Consider the following 20,337-nt stretch of genomic DNA (forward strand, 5'->3'; position numbering starts at 1 on the left):
GCACTCTGTCAAAATGTGTTAAAGTCGCGTAAAGTGGAATTCAGTTATGTCTGTATCTTTGAGGACTCTACTGACTCTTAGTTTTACCACGATATTACCACGACCCAATTCCACATCCTTATACATTTGTAAATATCAAAATCGAAAGTTAACTACGCCACTGATGTCATCTCACATTCTAATTAATAAAGAAAGAAAGAAAAGAAGAAAACATTGCTTTCGTAGTTCAGGTTTTGTTATTCAAGCTCACAATTCGTTTTTCTTTTTTTCCCCTGCACTTAATAGTGAAGTCGTTTATGCGCTATGGAATACATTACAAGGCGATGGTGTGGGTGTGTGAGACAATTATCCAATCACAGGACATGACTAACCATCACTCATGCCGACCAATGCGGCAGCCCGAATGTAAACTTCGTTGCGTTTGTGGCCGTACCGCTGCAAAGTCGGTGCATTGTGTGTCGGCTGCGTCATGGTTTGCCACCTGTTAATCCACCAATATCTGCCAGAACATTCTGAGTTATTGGGCACATTAGATGATAGATGCGTCCACAGTGACTACATGTATTTGCTTGTTGGCCTTTTCCAGCATGCTCACCAGCTCATGCCGCGCTAATGTTGTAGATCCTAAAACTCAATTTTGGGTTCATCATAACTGTGATAAGTATTTTTCTCATACAATTTGTAACACTACAGAGTATACTAAGTAGCGTATAAAGACCCAATATCTTAAACTTATTGGTTATTGATCATCACATTCGTGTTTAACCGTTAACAGCATCTATTATGCATCAGTTGCTTTATATGGCATACTAACAAATATTTGAATAGTGTAGTGGACATTTCTTTCGTTTTGAATTGACAAACTTTCGGAATGACATTTTTTTTTCTTTTAAATGTTAGGTATATAACTTTAAGGAAAAACGTCATATTTCATATTTGGGTTTATACAAGCACCCGAGTTTCATTTTCTGGTTGACGGAATTTTGGAATAATAATGTTTACCAAAACAGTTGCATATCAATCTAATTTATTATTGAGGGTGAGGAAATGCCTGTTTCTGTTTCATGTTTATTTCTAAACATTTCTGTATTCTGTATTTTTGTGCACAAAGGATATTCCTCTCTTTATGATCATTAAGTTTAGCAATTTATTTTTCGCAATCTAAAAAGTAACAGTAACTGAGATTCATGCATGGGAGACAATTTTTTCCAGAATGAAAGACAACTGATATGCTATATCTTTATTCATGCAAGTTGCAGGGCTCGAATCTAATTGACGACTATTGATAGCCATTTTTTCGATGCCTCTTTGGTTGGCTGTGATGCCCCACAGAAAAAAATTATATTCTCGAGGCCATAAACTGACCTGACCTTTTTCATTCGACCGTCATGCCCCCTGCAGTGGTCAAAAGTGTGTACCTTCTCTTATGGCCGTCAAGCCCCTCTCTTGTTTTGAGGTGCGGTGACAAGGTCGAGTAATTTTTGACGATAAAAGTAGCTGTAGCAGAAGAAACTACAGTACCTGTTGTTTTCTGCTCGCATAGTGTAAGTTGCCTCCAGGTGACTCGTGTGTGCTCTACACACAGTGTGTAGAGCACAGGTAAGAATTCACGAAAGAGGAAAAAAGAACTGCCCGTAAACAAAACGCGCAGTCCGGAGAAGGTACTACAGTGCACTCCCGTAGTTGCTGTTCGTTATTTCGAAGGTTCGTTAATTCGAAAATGAAAAAGGGTTCGTTAATCCTAACATTTGTGGCATTTTTCCGAAGGTTCGTTAATCCGAAAATGAAAATAGGGTTCGTTATTCCAAAGGTGTGTTAATCCGAAAATGAAATAGGGTTCGTTTTTCCAAAGGTTCATTGATCCGAAATTAAGGGCCCGTAACGAACCTTCGGAATAACGAGCTTTGTTTCATTTTTTAGATTAACGAACCTTCGGAGTTACAAACTTCATCACATTTTCGGATTAACGAACCTTCGGAATAACAAATCTTCGGAATAACGAACCTTCGGACTAAACAAGCCTTCGGAATAACGAGCTGTAAACCCACTCCCGTTGTAACGAAATGCTCGGGACCGGCAGTTTTCTTTCGTTACAACCAAACAAATACAATATATAGGGCAAACTTATAACGAAAACAAGGAAACCTCGCATACCGGTTTATCATATTCTGTTCGTTGAATACTCATCATACACTTGAAAACTATGCGAAATGGGACGGTACATTTTTAATTTCGTTTGAATATTACATTTAAAAGAAAGTTGTTTGTATTGTCACGCATGTATAGAAAATGACGGTTTAGGATTCGATTACAGTTCGCTATTCCAGTTTCATTTCTTACTAAAGCTCCTTGCTCCGAAGGCTCCTTATTCTGAAGTTTCGCCATTTCGAGGATTCTGAAGGTTTGTTCATTTGAAGCATCACTCTCCTGAAGATTCATTTTCCCTTAAGTCCATGGATATATTATTCGTTTTCCGAAGGTTCGTTGATCGGAAAATGAATGAGGTTCGTCATTCCGAAGGTTTATGATTCAAGAAATGAGAAAGGATCACTATTCCAAAGGTTTGTTGTTCCGAAGTTTGTTTTTGTTTTTTTAAATCCGAACATGAAATGAAGTTTGATATTCCAAAGAAGGTATGTTAATAAAAAGAAATGACAAAGGTTGATCATTTCGGAGGTTCAGTTATCTGAAGTTTTGTTATTGGACAGTTCGCTCACCTTTTTCACTGTCGGATTAACGAAACTTTTTTTTCAATGTTCTGATTAATGAATGTTTGGAATTCCTATCATTTTCGGGCTAACGAACCGTCGTATTACGAATCATGTTTCTTCGTCGGATTAAAGAACCTTATATTAATAACAAATGTTTGGAATAACGCCAACATGTTCGTAATAACAAACCCTATTTCCTTTCCGAATGGACATTTAGGTGTATCAGAATCTGTGTGTTTTGTAATAAAGAACCATTTAAACGATAAAACGAACCTTAGTTAATTTCAGATTATTGTATTACAATAACACAAGTTCCCATCGGAAACTGCATGACACACGGAGCAAACATGCTGTGATGTGAAGCATTCGCTCATGCAGAGACGCTAAATGATTGTTCCGTTACGTATTTTCGAAAGCGATCTGCATATTCGTTATAACGGAGCACATTTCTTTTGTTTTTCTTTGTCAGTGGCGCTTGGAAAAGACTTCGTTTGATAACAAAAATTTCGCTATTAACCGTGTTCGTTATAAATGGATTTTGTACCATAGACATTAATGGCGATAATTTTGGGACGAGAGGTTTTACTTCGTTATAGCGATATTTCGTTATAACCGTGTTAGTTGTCACGGGAGTGCACTGTAGTAGTATGACTGCGTGTTTAAATACCATCTGGACAAAAAAAAAAGAAAGAAAGAAAGAAAAAAAAAATCCCACGATGGCTGGCAAGGTGCCAGACTTTGAGGAAGGGGAGGGGGTAGAGTAGAGACTTATGCCACGCGCGCAGGCATTTCTGGGGCCTGGGGGAATGAACAGGGAAACAATGTTTTGACGCTAGCTCAAGTCGAAGACCCTGGGCACACCACAGGCAGGTGACTGCGTTGCGTGCTCCACGTGTCGAACACAAGTGAGAATTCAGAAGAGAAAAGAGAACTACTATAGGTATCGGCAAACAAAATGCACAGTCATGAGAAGGTAGTTAAATTGCGTGTTTAACACCATCTGGATCAAAAAAAAAAAAGAAAGAAAGAAGAAAGAACCCCCCCCAAAAAAAGGGGAATCCCACGATGTCTGCCATTTAATTAAGTCGATTTAGCAACTAGGCCTATTAGCGTGTGAAAGATTAAGCCAGGAGAGCTGCGTTAGCGTTCCTGACTGTGGTTTTCATTGTCGTGGACAAACATTACACAAAATGAACTAAACAATCTTTACAAAGTAGCTGATATAATGCCGAACCTCCCACAGTTTCGCTTCAGGACTTCGTCACTTTTAATCGCCGATTCCTATTATCAATAGTGAAGCAAGGATAATGGTTACTCGTGCTTGATAATCAGCCCTTATAGCAGAAGATAATCTTTCCTGTATTCAAGGAGTCATTTTACGTGGTTTATTCAGATATATCGAGGCGCGAATAGCGTTGTCCGAGTTCTTTCATTCAGAATACACCTTTTCATAATTGTCACTAGCGCTTCTGAGGCAAATGCTTTGCAGACTTGATCTCTCGCATGTCAGGTCTATACACATGACCTTGGAAAAATTGTTCTTCAACATACCAATTACACAAATGAAGAATGACACCGGGAGTAGAAATACAACTTTGTATCACTTTCTAAAATCTTCAAAGTAGAGAGCTTGCGAGTTCATAAATATGTATTTAATACTCAATTCAATCATATTACGAAGTGTCAGAAAAGTTGCGGTGTGATTGTGCCCTGTATCAAACAATATTATATTTAATCGTTTGTTTACTACATCTCCCTGATCAGAGGTCCTGCTCGGGTATTGCGCAATATTCTGAAGCCCTCACTGACATATGCAATGATAGGAATAGCAGGGCTCCACACAACTTTTATTTTTGGTGGCCCAATCGGGCCACCAAAATCATTGAATTTTATTTTTTGGTGGTCCGAAAAAAAAATCAAGAAAAACATACAAACTAAATCGGTCCTACTAAACATACAGAAATAGATATTCAGTATTACTGAAGTGATACAGGTACCCATGTCTAAAGTAAATGAATAGAAAATTCAATCATCTTACTGTTATTCTGAGTTCTAAGATTTAGAAAATAGGCTTATAGATTGTTATAAAAGTTGATGCCTATTTATAGGTGATGAAATTTTACGTTTGAAATGTGAAAGTAGGAGCATTTGCAGACATTTGTAAACATCCGACATTTGTTTTAGCACCAGTGTAAAGAGCCGAAGTTACCGTTATTCATTTCTGATTGTAAAAGCAATCGTCCAACATTTACTAGTATTTTAGCACCTTACGGAGCTGAATGCTACCGTTAATCATTTTCAACTGACATTCGTTTCAGCATTTTACGGAGCTGAATATTATCCTTATTCATTTCCGAACGTGAAAGCAAACATCCGCTATTTATTTTAGCATCTAACTGAGCCGATTGATACCGTTAATCATATCCAAAATGTAAAAGCAACAATCTGTTATTCATTCTAGCATCGTATGGAGCAGAATATTACTGTTATTCATATTCCAGATCTATACAAAAGCAAACATCCGACATTTATTCTATTATCGTACGGAGTCGAATGTTACTGCTGTCCACTTCCGAAAGTGAAATTAATCATCTGACAATCATTCTAGCATCGCACGCAGCCGAATGTTACTGTTTTTCATTTTTGAACGTCAAGGCAGACATCACACATTTACTTTACCATCAAACGCAGCTAAACATTACTTTTATTCATTGTGAGATGATGTAAAAGCAAGTATCCGACATTTATTTCAGCATCATTATGGAGCAGAATTTTACTGCTATTCACTCCCAAACGTAAAAGCAATCATCTGACATTTATTTTGGCATCTTCCGGAGCCGAATGTTATTGCTATGACTTTCGAAAGTAAATGCAAACATCCGACATTTTAAATCATCGTACGGAGTTGAATATCATTGTTATTCATTTCCGAACGTCAAAGCAAATATCCGACATATATTTTAGCATCACTCGGAGCTAAATGTTATTGCTATTTAGATTCGAACATAAAAGCACACATTAGACATTTATTTCATCATCGTACGGAGTTGGATATTATTGTTATTCATTGCCAAACGTCAAAGGGATCATTTGACATTTATTTTAGCATCTTCCGGAGCTGACTGTTATTGCCACTTTTTTACTTTCGGACGTAAAAGCAAACATCCAGCATTTATTTTACCATCGTACGGAGTTCAATACCATTATTCATTTCCGAACGTCAAAGCAAACGTGCGATATTTATTTCAGCATCTTCCACAGCCGAATGATATCCTTATTCATTTCCCAACGCAAAATCAAATACTCAACATTAATTTTAGCACCATACGGAGCTGAATCTTACCGTTATTCATTTCCAAAAGTATAAGAAAACATCTGACATTCATTTTAGTATCATACAAAGTCGAATATTACCGTTATTCATTTCCCAAAATTAAAAACAAATATCTGACATCTATTTTACTATCTTTCGGAGGTAAATGTTATTGCTACTTAGATTCGAACATAAAAGCAAACATCAGACATTCATTTCATCGTCGTACAGAGTTGAATATTATTGTTATTCATTTCCGAACGTCAAAGGGATCATTCAACATTTATTTTAGCATCTTCCGGAGCTGACTGTTATTGCTATTTACTTTCGAACGTAAAAGCAAACATCCGGCATTCATTTTATCATCGTACGGAGTTGAAAATTTTTTATTATTCATTTCCGAACGTCAAAGCAAACATGCGACATTTATTTCAGCATCTACCAGAGCGGAATGTTATCTTTATTCATTTCCGAACGCAAAATCAAATATCTGACATAAATTTTAGCACCGTAGGAAGCTGAATCTTACTGTATTCATTTCCAAAAGTATAAGCAAACACCCGACATTTATTTTAGTATCATACAAAGTCAAATATTACCGTTATTCATTTCCCAAAAATAAAAACAAATATCCGACATTTATTTTAGCATCTTACGGAGTCGATTGTTACCGCTGTTCATTTCCAAAAGTAAAGGCAAACATCCGACTTTTCTTGGTGGCCCGATTGGTCCACCAAAATCTTCATATCTGAAATTTTGGTGCCCGACGTGCATTTTTTGGTGGCCCCGGGCCACCGCTAGTATCGAGCCCTGACGGTATACCTGGTAGGTACCTCCTAGCAACAGGGTTGGAGTCTCAATCTGGCAAGAAAAAAATACGAATGTATCGAACTGCGGTACGAAACGCAACTTTAGGCAATGAGTATTATGTCGTAAAAAAACAAACTAACCAACAAACAGAAAAATCGAACCAAAACAAAATCTCTGTGTTAGAAATCCTTTTCCAGAGACACTTTTATTCATTTTTTTTTTTCACACTGAAACTGAAATACAACGTGTATATATGGCGCGGCTTTTCTTTCTCACAACGCGACAGGGCTGCGTGTCGTTCTTTTGAAGGTCAAAGACAATAGTAGAGGTGCACGAAGCCGCTATTATTCTTCGTGAATGAATGGTTTCAGTAACGCATCTGCATTCTCAGACGCATTCCGGACGCCTTGAATAGAGGATTTTATAATCCCCATTCTCGGAATACGACGGAATGCCTCTATTCACAAGGCTGAGGGGAGTAACAATAGGGCATTCTCAGTGCAGGCAGAATGCGTGCGTCCGGGAATGAAGTAGAGAATGCCTCCATGCCGGACGCATTCGCCTATGTTATGCTAAATCTTAGGACTCAGAATAACGGTAAGATGATTGAATTTTCTATTTATTTATTTATTTTAGACATGGGTACCTGTATCATTTTAGTAATGCTTAATATTTATTTTTCTATGTTTAGTATGACCGATTTAGTTCTTCTATTTTTCTTGATTTTTTTTTTTTTCGGGCCACCAGATTTTACTTTCGGGCCACCAAAAAATAAAAATCAATGATTTTGGTGGCCCGATCGGGCCATTAAAATAAAAGTTAGAGTGGAGCCGTGACATAGCCATACATTTTTACAGGCTTTTTCATTTCATTTGATTTTAAACATCATCATTTTCCCAAGTATTCCAGTTTCTTTTCCCATGATTGAAATCAGACAGTCCGCCATAACGATGATTGCTAAATGTCACCCTGTGTGTGAATGTGCGAAACACGTGCCATGTGCTCTTGCCTTGTTTGAGGCTACTGCAAGTTCAATGGATGAAATGCGCCGCAGTTGCGCTTAATGGCTTGATTGCGGTAACAGTTTACATTCAATACGAAGAAATCGTCATGTCTTGTACGAGCAAAAACAAAAACAAAACCAAACAAAAAACAAACAAACAAACAGACAAGACATAACAAAACAAGAAACGAACGAATGTTGATAGCCAAATCATCTTTGTATATATAGTGGACCGTCACAGTTCATAGGTGAAGTTCTTTCAAACTTTGAAACGTAATACGCAGTTTTAATGAGCTTGAAATTGTCGTGAGTTTACTGTCTAACTGGGTAGTGGCTGCATATCACATAATCGTAGTGAATCTGTGTCTGCAAACAAGACGTGTCCTTTCATAATTATTGTCTTTCTGTGATTGCATAAATCGAGTGATTAATCAATCCCTTTCTATAGTTCAGGAACATCTAAAATAATCAAGTATACACTATTATCCCGGACTATGATCGACTGTTCGATGTTTCTACTATGGGCCAAAAGAAAGACTATATTAATAGAATCATAAAATGATTCCTTTAATTCTACTCAAGAGCTACTTCTTTGATCGATACTTCCAGGGTATTTACACTCTGTTTATTAACAGAATTCTAGTGCGCGCATTCTTTGGTCTGGCACCTGCGTCTGGCACCTGGTTTTGTGGAAATTTCCGCAAGGGGGGGGGGGGGACGGATGTCAAGTGTCTTTGATCCGAAGAGACTGCATAAAATCTTTTCGCTTCTATTTATTGTCGTATTTCCCCTTATTCTTTGCTGGCAATCAACGATTAGATTTAACTTTATGAAGGTTGCTGGCACGTGGTTCTTTTTGTTGTGAGATAGACATATATAATTTTTATTTTCATCCTTCATGGGAGGGGGGAAATAGAGTAAAAGAGGGAGACATGAAATAAGATGAAGGACTACTATACACGTATGCTCAGCATTCGCAACAAGCTGTCTTTTACACCAGCATCGGTGGGCCCTAATTATAATCACCATCACTCAGAATCATTTTTACCTATTCCTATAACATTGAGAAACACGACAACCATCATCACTTCAAGATTTTAAACACCTTAGGCTAGCGAACAAACTACGAAATCCCAACAACCTCCCCGACACCACAATAACTATAAAACTAACACACAGCACACCAAAGTGGCTGCCAGTGCCATGAAACTTCCTTCGAAAATACTGCAGCGAAGCGGTGAGATCGCCGTTACGAAAATGTGAAAGTTTGAATTACTTTTAGATACTTACGGAATATAAAGAGAACGAATAAAGACAGTAATATTAATGAAAGAAATATTACCAAATGAGAGGTATGAAAAATGACAAAAATAAAGTAGTAAACCGAAGTTCGCAGCACCGAACGCCACACGAAAATAAATACAGTGAAACTCGGTATGGTGACGAGATCCTTGTGAAGAAGACAATTTCTTCTTTTTATTAGTAGTCAATAAGTGATACAACACAACGGAAATAATTGATTGGGACCTGTGAAAATAGTTTGTTATAATAATCAAGTATTTTGTTCTACAACGGTGTATCAGACCTAGATCATCTATATTGAGTTTCCACGATGACGATAGACGGGAAACAAAGTTCAAAAGCCTTTCACCTGCAGTGCACATCGACACGTAAACATTAAAAAAGAAAAAAAAATCACGCAACAGTAATAAAGACTTCCTTTATTTTTGCATTGACGTGTCTTCTTACTTATTTCATTGAATATTTTCCGAATGTTCCACCCAAAATATGCACCAGACCGTTGATGAATTTCTACTTCACAGCGACGCATAATAGATTATTATGCAGCGTTGATAGTTGCAGATACCGCTTCGTTATAGTTGCACTATTTTTTTCTCTTCTTCCTTTTCTTTCCATGTTCTCCTAAATTGCATGATCTTTGGAGTATACTATGATATAAAAAGGGAACTAGAAATGTCGCTATAGCAGCTGATGCCTCCGCCATAATGCATGATTCTCCCAATAGGTGTATAGTACAATGTCTTCACAATGTGTGATGACAGTTTGACATAAACTGGCAAAATAGTGAAATGACAGGTTTGTCAGAAATATCTTGAATGTTCACTTTCCTTGAACTGGGTTTGCTAAAATTGTCTAAGAATGCAGGTACATATATTTGGAGAATTGAGGAATTTTACTTGACTTCTGACCGACCCTTTTATAAGTTTATGCATTGAGTAATTCTCAAGATATGAAGAAAGAGTGTAATTACTGTACAAAATAGCATTTTTTTTTGCATTTAAACCTGTCCTTTGACCCTTAACCTTTGACCTTTGACCTTTGACCTTCTGGCTGGAAATTTCCCAGAGAATCTCCATTAGGTAATACATGTATATATTAGGTTTTAAAACTAATAATGCAAGCATGTATACTAGTACATGAGGGAAATAGTAAAATTTTGAGTAGTTGACCTTGACTTTTGACCCCCTGACTACTGACCCATGACCCCATAAAGTTCCCTAGATAATCCCTGCCAGTCAGTACATGTGTATGTACCAAGTTCCATGAAAATACATTGAACCATTTGCGAGAAAAGTGAAATTGTAACATCTTCACCTAACCTTTGACCTTTTGACCTTTGACCTTATGACATGAAACTCTCTCTGGAGAATCTTTACGCAGTAGTACATGTCTACTCTTAAGTTTCAAGAAAATACCTTTGGGCATTGCATAGATATGGGGGAAATAGCAACATTTTTAGCATTTGACCTTGACCTTTTTGACATTTGACCTCTTGCCAATGTCACTAAAATCTACTCAACTAATTGCCCCATCATACATCATCCCTGGACCAAGTTTGGTGAAAGCTGCTTCATCCAGTTTTGAGTTATCATGTAAACATATAAATTTTAGGATTTGACCTTGATCTTTGACCTTTGACCTCTGTCCGATTTCACTAAAAAACTAATCAAGTAATTGTTCCATCATACCATTCACCTAAAATCTAATCAAGTAATTGCCCCATCATACTTTATACTTGGACCAAGTTTGGTAAAATTCCAGTCAATATTACTCAAGTTATAATTATCGCGTAAACGAATGCGGGCGGACGGACGGACAACCCGAAAACATATTGCCTCCGGCACCACTTCGTGGCGGAGGCATAAAAATAGACGAAAGGATAAAATGCGATGCAAACCTAACCTTTATTACTTGATAAGTACTAACGACTATAATCGAAATGATAATTCGAACTCTTAATGCCACATTTTAGTGACATAAAGCATTGATAGTGTGATGTCACTGACTCTGCGATCAGTTCGTTCCACTCATACTTTCTTCTTTCTAATCATTTTCTTGCTTTTTCTTTTCTGTTAAATTTCGCAATTCTTGAATGATAAAATAGAATGAACTCTAAGTCACATTCTCAGCAACGCAAGGAAGCTAAAACGCAGCTTTCATATAGCGGGATGCCGGGCTTCTGTTATCTTGTTGCACCGATATTTTCTTCTTTTTCTGTTTTTCTTCAAATCAGTGTAATCCTTGAAGTAAAAAAAAAAGAAACGCAAAAGAAAGTATGAAAGTGATGCAAACCCTCACTTTATTCAGTGAAAAGTATCCACAATATTGTCATAAAAGAATAGATAATTTCGGAGATATCTTTAAAGTCACATTTAGTGTGAGGTCGCTGACTCTGCGCTCAGTTTGTTCTACTAATACTTTCTTTTAATCTTTTCTTGCTGTTATTTTTTTCTTTTAAATTGCGCGACTCTTGACAAAAAAAAAGCTAAAGAAATTGTATAAATGCGATTGAAATATATGCTTTAGTTAAGTGATAAATATCAACAATCATGTCATGAAAGAAAAGAATTTTGGACACTTGAGTCACTTCACACAGACGTTTAGTTAACAAAAACTAAATGCAGCGTTGATAGAGTATGATGGATGCTGCTTCGTTACGATAGTTGCACTAATTTTTTTCTTCTTCATCTTCGTTTTCTTTCCACATTCGTCTAAAAAGCGTGATTTTTTTAAAGAAGAGAACAAAATAAAAGTGAGACGAAAGGAAATAGTGCAAAGATGCAAACCTTCACTTTAGTTACATGATGAATAACAACAATTATGTCACTGTATGATGAAAGAAAACATACTTTCGGACGCTGGAAGTCACATTTTCAGCACCGCAAAGTTAAGCTATAAAAGCAGCTTTGATACCGCGATGCCGTTTTGTTATAGTTGCATCAATATTTTCTTCTTTTTCTTTTCTTTTTTAAAACTTCTTTCTTTGCTCATTTTTTTCTTCTTAATAATGTGAGACTTGAAATAGAGAAAGAAACGCACAAAAATAATGGATGAAAGCGATGCAAACTTGCACTATATTACGTGACAAGTATCGATAATATTGCATCAAAGGAAAGATAATTACGAAGACTTTTAGTCACATTTTCAGCAACGCGAAGTTAACGTAAATGCAGCTTTTATGGCGGTTTGACACTTCGTTACAGTTGCACCAATATTATCGTCTTTTCTTTTTTTCTTCAAATCAGCGCAATCCTGCAAAGAAACGCAAAAGAAAATGTAAAATAGTGATGTAAACCAATATACTTTATTAAGTGATAGGTATCCACTATTGTCATAAAAGAAAAGATGATTTCACAGACTATATAAGTCACATTTTCAGCGACGAGGAGCTAAGCTAACGCAGCGTTGTAGTGCGATACCGGTTCGTTAGAAAAATAAATATAAAGTATTACTGAAGTGATACAGGTACCCATGTCTAAAATAAATAAATAGAAAATTAAATCATCTTACCGTTATTCTGAGTTCTAAGATTTAGCATAACATAGGCTTATAGATTATCATAAAAGTTAATGCATATTTAGGTGGTCAAAACTTACGTTTTAAATGAGAAAGTGGGAGCAAATTTGCAGACATTAGTAAACATCCGACATTTGTTTTAGCATTGTAAAGAGCCGAAAGTTACCATTATTCATTTCTGATTGTAAAAGCAATCATTCAACATTTACTAGTATTAGCACCTTACGGAGCCGAATGTTTTACCGTTAATCATTTTCAAATGTAAAAGCAAACAACCGACATTCATTTTAGCATCTTACGGAGCTGAACGTTATCCTTATTCAGTTCCGAACGTGAAAGCAAACATCCGCTATTTATTTTAGCATCTAACTGAGCCGATTGATACCGTCAATCATTTCCAAATGTAAAAGCAACAATCTGTTATTTATTTTAGCATCGTACGGACAAGAATATTACCGTTATTCATTTCCATATTTAAAAGCAAACATCCGACATTTATTTCATTATTGTACGGAGCGGAATGTTACTGCTGTCCACTTCCGAAAGTGAAATGACTCATCTGACAATTTTTAGCATCGTACAGAGCCTAATGTTATACTGTTTTTCATTTTTGAACGTCAAGGCAGATATCGGATATTTACTTTATCATCAAACGCAGCTGAACGTTACTGTTATTCATTTCGAAATTTAAAAGCAAACACCCGACAGTTATTTTAGCATCGTATGGAGCAGAATATTACTGCTATTCACTTCCGAACGTATGGAAAAGAAATCATCTGACATTTATTTTAGCATCTTGCGGAGCTGAAAGTTATTGTTATTTACTTTCGAACATAAAAGCAAACATCAGACATTTATTTTATCATCGTACGGAGTTGAATAGTATTGTTATTCATTTCCCGTCAAAGGGATCATTCAACACTTATTTTAGCATCTTCCGGAAGTAAATTTTATTGTCATTTACTTTCGAACGTAAAAACAAACATCCGGAATTTATTTTATCATCGCACCGAGTTAAATACAATTGTTATTCATTTCCGAACGTCAAAGCAAACATCAAACATTAATACCATCAAACGCAACTAAATGTTACTATTATTCATTTCGAAATTTAAAAGCAAACATCCGACAGATATTTTAGCATTGTATGGAGCAGAATATTACTGCTATTCACTTCCGAACGTAAAGGCAATCATCTGACGTTTATCTTAGCATCTTCCGGAGCTGAAAGTTATTGTTATTTACTTTCAAACATAGAAGCAAACATCAGACATTTATTTTATCATCGTACGGAGTTGAATAATATTGTTATTCATTTCCGAACGTCAAAGGGATCATTCGACATTTATTTTAGCATCCTCCGGAGCTAAATTTTATTGTTATTTACTTTCGAACGTGAAAACAAACATCCGGCATTTATTTTGTCATCATACGGAGCTGAATACAATTATTGTTATTCATTTCCGAACGTCTAAACAAATATCAAACAATAATTTTACCATTGAACGCAACTAAATGTTACTGTTATTCATTTCGAAATTTGAAAGCAAACATTCGACAGTTATTTTAGCATCGTATGGAGCCGATTGTTACCGCTGTTCATTTCCAAAAGTAAAGGCAAACATCCAACTTTTATGGGCCACCAAAATCTTCATTTCTGAAATTTTGGTGTCCCCGGGCCACCGTTAATGTCGAGCCCTGCATGTGATCTGTTACAAATGGAGGGATGATTTCGGACACTTTACGTAACATTTTTTAGCTACGAAGCTGTAACGTTATAACACAGCATCGACAGCGCGATGTCGCACCAATTTTGTCCCTTTCTCTTTTTTATTTATTTTTATTTTTTTTGCATGTTACTCGCGCACGCGCATGTCGGTGTGTAAGCGCCGTTTCTTCCCCCGACGACCCGACGTGTTCAGTTTGAGCCACCACGCGTAAATATTTCAAACAACCTGGCGGCACTTTTCCGCCACGCGTACTTCATTTTCTGGCGAGAAATTAATGCTTTTCTAACTCCTGGAAATTCATTGACCCCTATCTGTGACCTTTGTGACCTTGTGCGGACCTTGAACTCCTCAAGGGACATCTACCATCCAAGTTTGGTCACAAACGGACATGTACATCAAAAGCTATGAGCCATAATCGAAACACGCCGTAAAAACGTAACATTGGGCCCTAAAGTTCATTGACCCCTGCCTGTGACCTTCATGTTTGGTAAAATGTGTCACTTTGTATAACCACTCTTCCCTCCAAGTTTGATTGAAATTGAAGTCCTCAGTAGAGAGTTATTCAAGTTTTTGTAGCATTACGGGCGGACGGACGCGGCAGGCGACCTGGGCCCCGTTTTATCAAAAGATAAAAGTAATTTTAAGTCAACTCTAAGTCCTCTCAAATCAACTCTAAGTCCATTAATCAATGATTAACTTCCAAATCAACTTCAAGTCTGTTTTATCAAGAGACCCAAAGTTGAAATCAACTTTAATTTCCAGCCAAATCAACCACTCCAAATCCACGATAACTTTATAGTTGATAAAAAATCATCTATAAGTAGAGACAGTCTACATGTAGGTAGACTCAATTGTAAGACAATTTACAAAAGAAAGATGACTGTCACACTTTCCTAGTCTAGCTGTGATCTTGTCACAAATGTTTGTCTGTTAACTGCTCACTTTCTCTAACATTTACTTACGTTTCTTTCATCTAGTTATGGTCTTTTCCTTGCATGAAATTCACGATCGGCATACACTGCTTACGCGACTGCTGCACGCAAACACCTAGAGAGCAGTCTCAATCCCACCCTGCGCGCCCGGCGACTTGGCCATCGCCAGCAAGGGCAAGAAACCGAGCACTGGAACTGCGTCTGTGTGCCATGCATATCTTGCCAAAGAATATGCGAGGAAACCAGTGATTTCTGACGTGTGTAGGCCTACGTAGAACTAGTTCGTCAATAGATACTACTAAATAGTTTAGTAGGCCTATACAGAAAGTAAAGACTTTAATTCTATAGCACCAAGTACGACAGTAAGATCTATCTAACCAGTTAGGCCTAAGTAATGTTACAGCGGGGTCGTTTCACTGTACTGTAGACTAGAGCGTCTACTAGGTCTAGAATTTCGACATGTAGACTCACGATCTATTCTTTACAAAGCCGATCTGCGCTGTAGAGGTAAAAGAAAGCTACTCACCACACTCTCACAATTTCCATAATCCTACACAAAACACACAAGACTTGAAACAATACATACCTTGGACAGTCCCATTGCAGAAATCCTCTGTGTCAGTTATTTATCCATGTCAATGAATACTACCGTTAGATCTAAGATCCTACGTAGTGTGCAGTATCTTCACGGTACGCACGTACGCAGATTTTTGTTAAGCTCGAGATGTGCTAGATCTATCGACCTACTTTCGTCAATACAATGCAAAACGGCGTATTTTGCGGTTCTGTTGCAAACATACTTCTAATTCAGCGGCTGTAGCGCTAATCATACTGCGGCGCACTAGCAGACTACGCTTCCATGGCCGTGGAAAACATTATGTACATTCGTGTTTTTGTTGTTTGTTTTAGTCCATATAGTTGCTTTATGTATTGTACTGTTTTTAAGCAGACAGTACCGGAAACCAGCCTCGTCCTGTGTTTTCTGTTTTGACTAAATCAATAATTAAGTCATGGTGATCAGCTATAACTATAATCGACTATTAAGTCTCTTCGTAAAACGGAAACTTAAAGTTGATTGACAGTTATAGCCGACTTTAAGTTGATCAAGGTTATAGTTGATTTCACAATCGACGCTAACTTTATCTTGATAAAACGGGGCCCCGATCCCTTAGTCTCCCCTCACCTCCAGTGGGCTCGACAAAAACAACTAGAAATGTCGCTATGGCGACTGGTATGCCTCCGCCATAATGCATGATTCTCCTAATAGGTCTATAGTACATGTGGACAATGTGTGATTACATTTTCACAAAATTGGCAAAATATTAAAATGACATGTTTGTCACAAATGTACCGAATGTTCACCTTCCTTGACCTATAGATGTTTAATTGGATGAATAGGAGAGCATGTATTTGGGGATTTAAGAACTTTAACTTCGACTTTGACCCTTTCATAAGTTTACGCACTTGAGTAATTGTCAAGGTATAAATTGTATGGAGAAAAAGTGCAATTTCAGTATTGAACAGTAAATTGTTATAATTTTCATCTGGCCTTTGATTCATAAGAGAATCAATGTCAGGCAGAACATACATAAATATGTACTAAGTTTAAAGATAACATGAGCCACTTCCGAGATATGGAGAAAGAAGTAAGTTCAGCACTTTCACTTGATCTTTGACCTTTTGACCTTTGACCTTATTGGCAAAAAAAAGAAAATCCCAGAGAATCTCTAGTGGGTTACACATGCATCCATCAAGTTTTTAAAAAAATAATCCTGCTGGCATTGCACAAATATAAGGAAAATAGCAAAATTTTGAAGTATTGCCCTTGACCTTTGACCCCTGACCTTTGACCACATGAACCCCAAATTCCCTAGATAACCACTGCCAGTCAGTACATGCATATATACTTTGTTCCATGAAGATACCTTGAACAATTTCCAAGATACAGAGAAAAAAGTGCAATTTTAACATTTTACTTGACCTTTTGACCTTTGACCTTTTGACCTCATGACCCCAAACTGTCACCAGAGAATCTTAATTGGGTAATACATGTATACACTAAGTTTCAAGAAAATATCTTCAGGCATTGCATAGATATGGGGGAAAAAGTGAAATTTTAAGCATTTGACCTTGACCTTGAGCATGTGCACCCAAAAGTTGATAGGCACAACTTCACCTCCTAATATATATACATGCCAAGTTTCATTAGGATACCTCAAAAGGTTTTGATAGTTACCCTGTCCACAAAATTCATTACGGACGGACGGACAACCCAAAAACATAATGCCTCTGGCACCACTTCGTGGCGGAGGCAAAAAAACACTACATACAAGTTACATTATACAACTGTATATTGTTACCGTGATTTATATGTTGTACTTTTTTTTGTTCATTTTTTTCAAAGGTGTGAAATAAACTTGAATTGAATTGAATGACAAAGAAAAACTAAAGATGGAAAAAGAAGAAAAGTAAAAGCAACATCTGCACTTTACTTCAATGTACAAAGAAAAAATGTCAAACAAGTGAAAATGTCAAACTGAACTACACCTGCCTTAATGCCAAAGAATGAAAAAAACAGTCTTGTTATCAGCATGTAGCAGATGAAATCAATTCAATGTCGTACCTTCTTAATACTAAAGATTTGTATTTGCTTTTGAATATAAGGAGGGAGTGAATAATAGTGATGTAATTTAGAAGATCATTCCAGACTCTTGGATCACATTATTCAATTTTTTTTGTGGCAAAAACCTGTTAATGGTACATTTATGCCAAAAATGGCTTTGTCAGGTAGGATAAACATGAAATTGTGAGACTGAACATCCTTAGCAGGATAAAGGGGCTGTGTGTATAATAAAAGATATAGCAATTGCTTGTGCTAGCCTTTTGCTTGAATCTGTATGCATAAAAACAAGCAATTGCTCAGTGATCTGCTTAAAAATGAATGCAGGGTCTGATCCAAAAATCAAGGGAGCACGACGGGACAGAATTTGATTTTTTTTTTTTTTAACTAAAAGTTTCAGTGTTAGAAGCCATATATCATTTCGAATGTGTCAAGCTTACATTAAGGCATCACACTGCAATATAGACAAGATCGACATCTGTTTTGTTTTCATGGCAACAAATTTTATCAGCGCAACTGGACAGACTGAAAAAAATCACTGGTTTTCATGAAGAAAATTCAAAGGAGAATTAGGTCAAAGTTAATGAGCAACACAGGCCATGTCATGTGGTGTTTGTTTGTCAATGTTCCATACATTACTTGCACAAATAGAGAAACATCTAGATCTAATAGATTTTATTTTTTAGGTAATCTTCTCAAAGGCGGTTGAAGTCCGTCCCGTCACGCGAAAATCAAGGCAGCAGCATTTGAGGAAGTGATGGAAATCAGCCACTAGGGCCCGAATTCACAAAGGTGGTACAAATGAAACCATGGTTTAAACCATGGAGCACCAAGTGTCGCATGGAATATTTCGTTACAAAATTGGTCATTTCGTTGACAAAATGACCGTTTTGTAAACAAAATTATCATTTCATGGACGAAATGTTCATTTAGTTACAAAATGTTGTCATTCTGTTGCAAAATAATCATTTCATCAACGAAATGACTGATTTCGTAACGAAATATTCCATGCGACACTTGGCGCTCCACGGTTTTTGTCCATGGTTTAAACCATGGTTTCATTTGTACCACCTTCGTGAATTCGGGCCTAGGTGTTTGTGTATAGACATGGCTCGACACTAACTTTTTTGTTTGGTGGCCCGATGGGGCCACCAAAATCCTAAATTTCAAATTTTTGGTGGCCCGAGAGAAAAATTTGGTGTCCCGAAAAAACCCCAATAAAAAACATTAAAAGTCCTGTTTTTTTTTTTAATGAGTCAAATATTTAAGTTTTATGAAAGTAAGAATCAAAAGTTGGACATACATGTATCTACTCATAAATTAAACTTGCAACACTCACTCTCAGGCACTCATTCAGTCCTTTTCATCCATCCTTTAAACAAATTTAATTGCTAATTTCTGGCGCAAAAAGTTCCGAATTTATTGACATACTTTTCAAAAAATTGTGGTGGCCCGAGGCGGGCCACCAATTTTGCCCTTTTTTGAAATTTGGTGGCCCGACTTTCATTTTTGGTGGCCCTGGGCCACCTTTAGTGTCGAGCCCTGGTATAGATGTGTGCGTGTGTGCATGTGTGTGTGTGTCTGTGTGCATTTATGAGTGTCATGTTATAGCACTTCTGCTATGTCAGGATATGTTCTGCACACACATGCCCTTCCAAATACATCCCATAAAACCTGCCTTTGTTCTTGTGTTAGCACAGGCATGATGTCCCTTTTTGTTGAAATCGCAAGCAAAAGGTTCAAGTACAAGCAAAAGGTTTATAAATATGCATATAGATTTTAACAATTGCTTGAGTTTGATCTTTTGCTTGATGAGCTTGTGCTTGTGCTTGAAGCAATAGCTTGCAAGCGATTGTACTTTTTATGCATACGGCCCAGTGTGTGCAAGTCCTTGAAGGATGGAGGTACTCACTCAAATGCTGATCCAGCAATGGGTCGCTTGGACTTTTTGACTGCATAGAGACACCCATCCAGCTTGTTGATGCATTTGTAGACAGAACCAAACTCCCCTGATCCAATCTTACAAACCTCCACAAACTCGGCCTCATACCGTGAAATCCCACTGTCACATAGGGCTATCCTCTGTTGTGGAAAAAGAAAGAAGTAAAGGAAGAGGATGTACGTAAAATCAATGCAATTGTCAAAATAATAATGCTTGTGACACTTCCTGGCAGAGGCATAAAAAGAACAGTCCAATAATGACTTTAAAGGGATGGTATACAGCTGTAGTATAAGTTGAGATGAGGATTGAGCTTTTAACTTTTTGTGAGATGAGAAACATCTTATGAAATGTTTACAACAAAGCATACAATTCTAAGAGGAATTCAAAGTTTATTTGATAAAAATAGGTTTTGAAAGGGCCGAGATACCCAGAAACACAGTAAAACTAGAAATGTTGCT

The 20,337-nt window shown here is 37.0% G+C and overlaps 1 protein-coding gene across 1 annotated transcript in view; it reads right to left on the minus strand.

The window, feature by feature from the left end:
* The window catches only part of LOC139734526 (wee1-like protein kinase 2), a 233,965-nt gene that overhangs the window by 71,329 nt on the left and 142,299 nt on the right, over positions 1-20,337 (minus strand). The window contains exon 3 of the mRNA XM_071645302.1: positions 19,850-20,019. Coding sequence (XP_071501403.1) covers positions 19,850-20,019 — 170 coding nt within the window. The remainder of the gene's footprint in view (positions 1-19,849; positions 20,020-20,337) is intronic.

Source organism: Diadema antillarum, unplaced genomic scaffold (genome assembly GCF_040938485.1).
Source record: "Diadema antillarum isolate AM-2024a unplaced genomic scaffold, OU_Dant_1.0 seq00000531_RagTag, whole genome shotgun sequence".
Taxonomy (NCBI): domain Eukaryota; kingdom Metazoa; phylum Echinodermata; class Echinoidea; order Diadematoida; family Diadematidae; genus Diadema; species Diadema antillarum.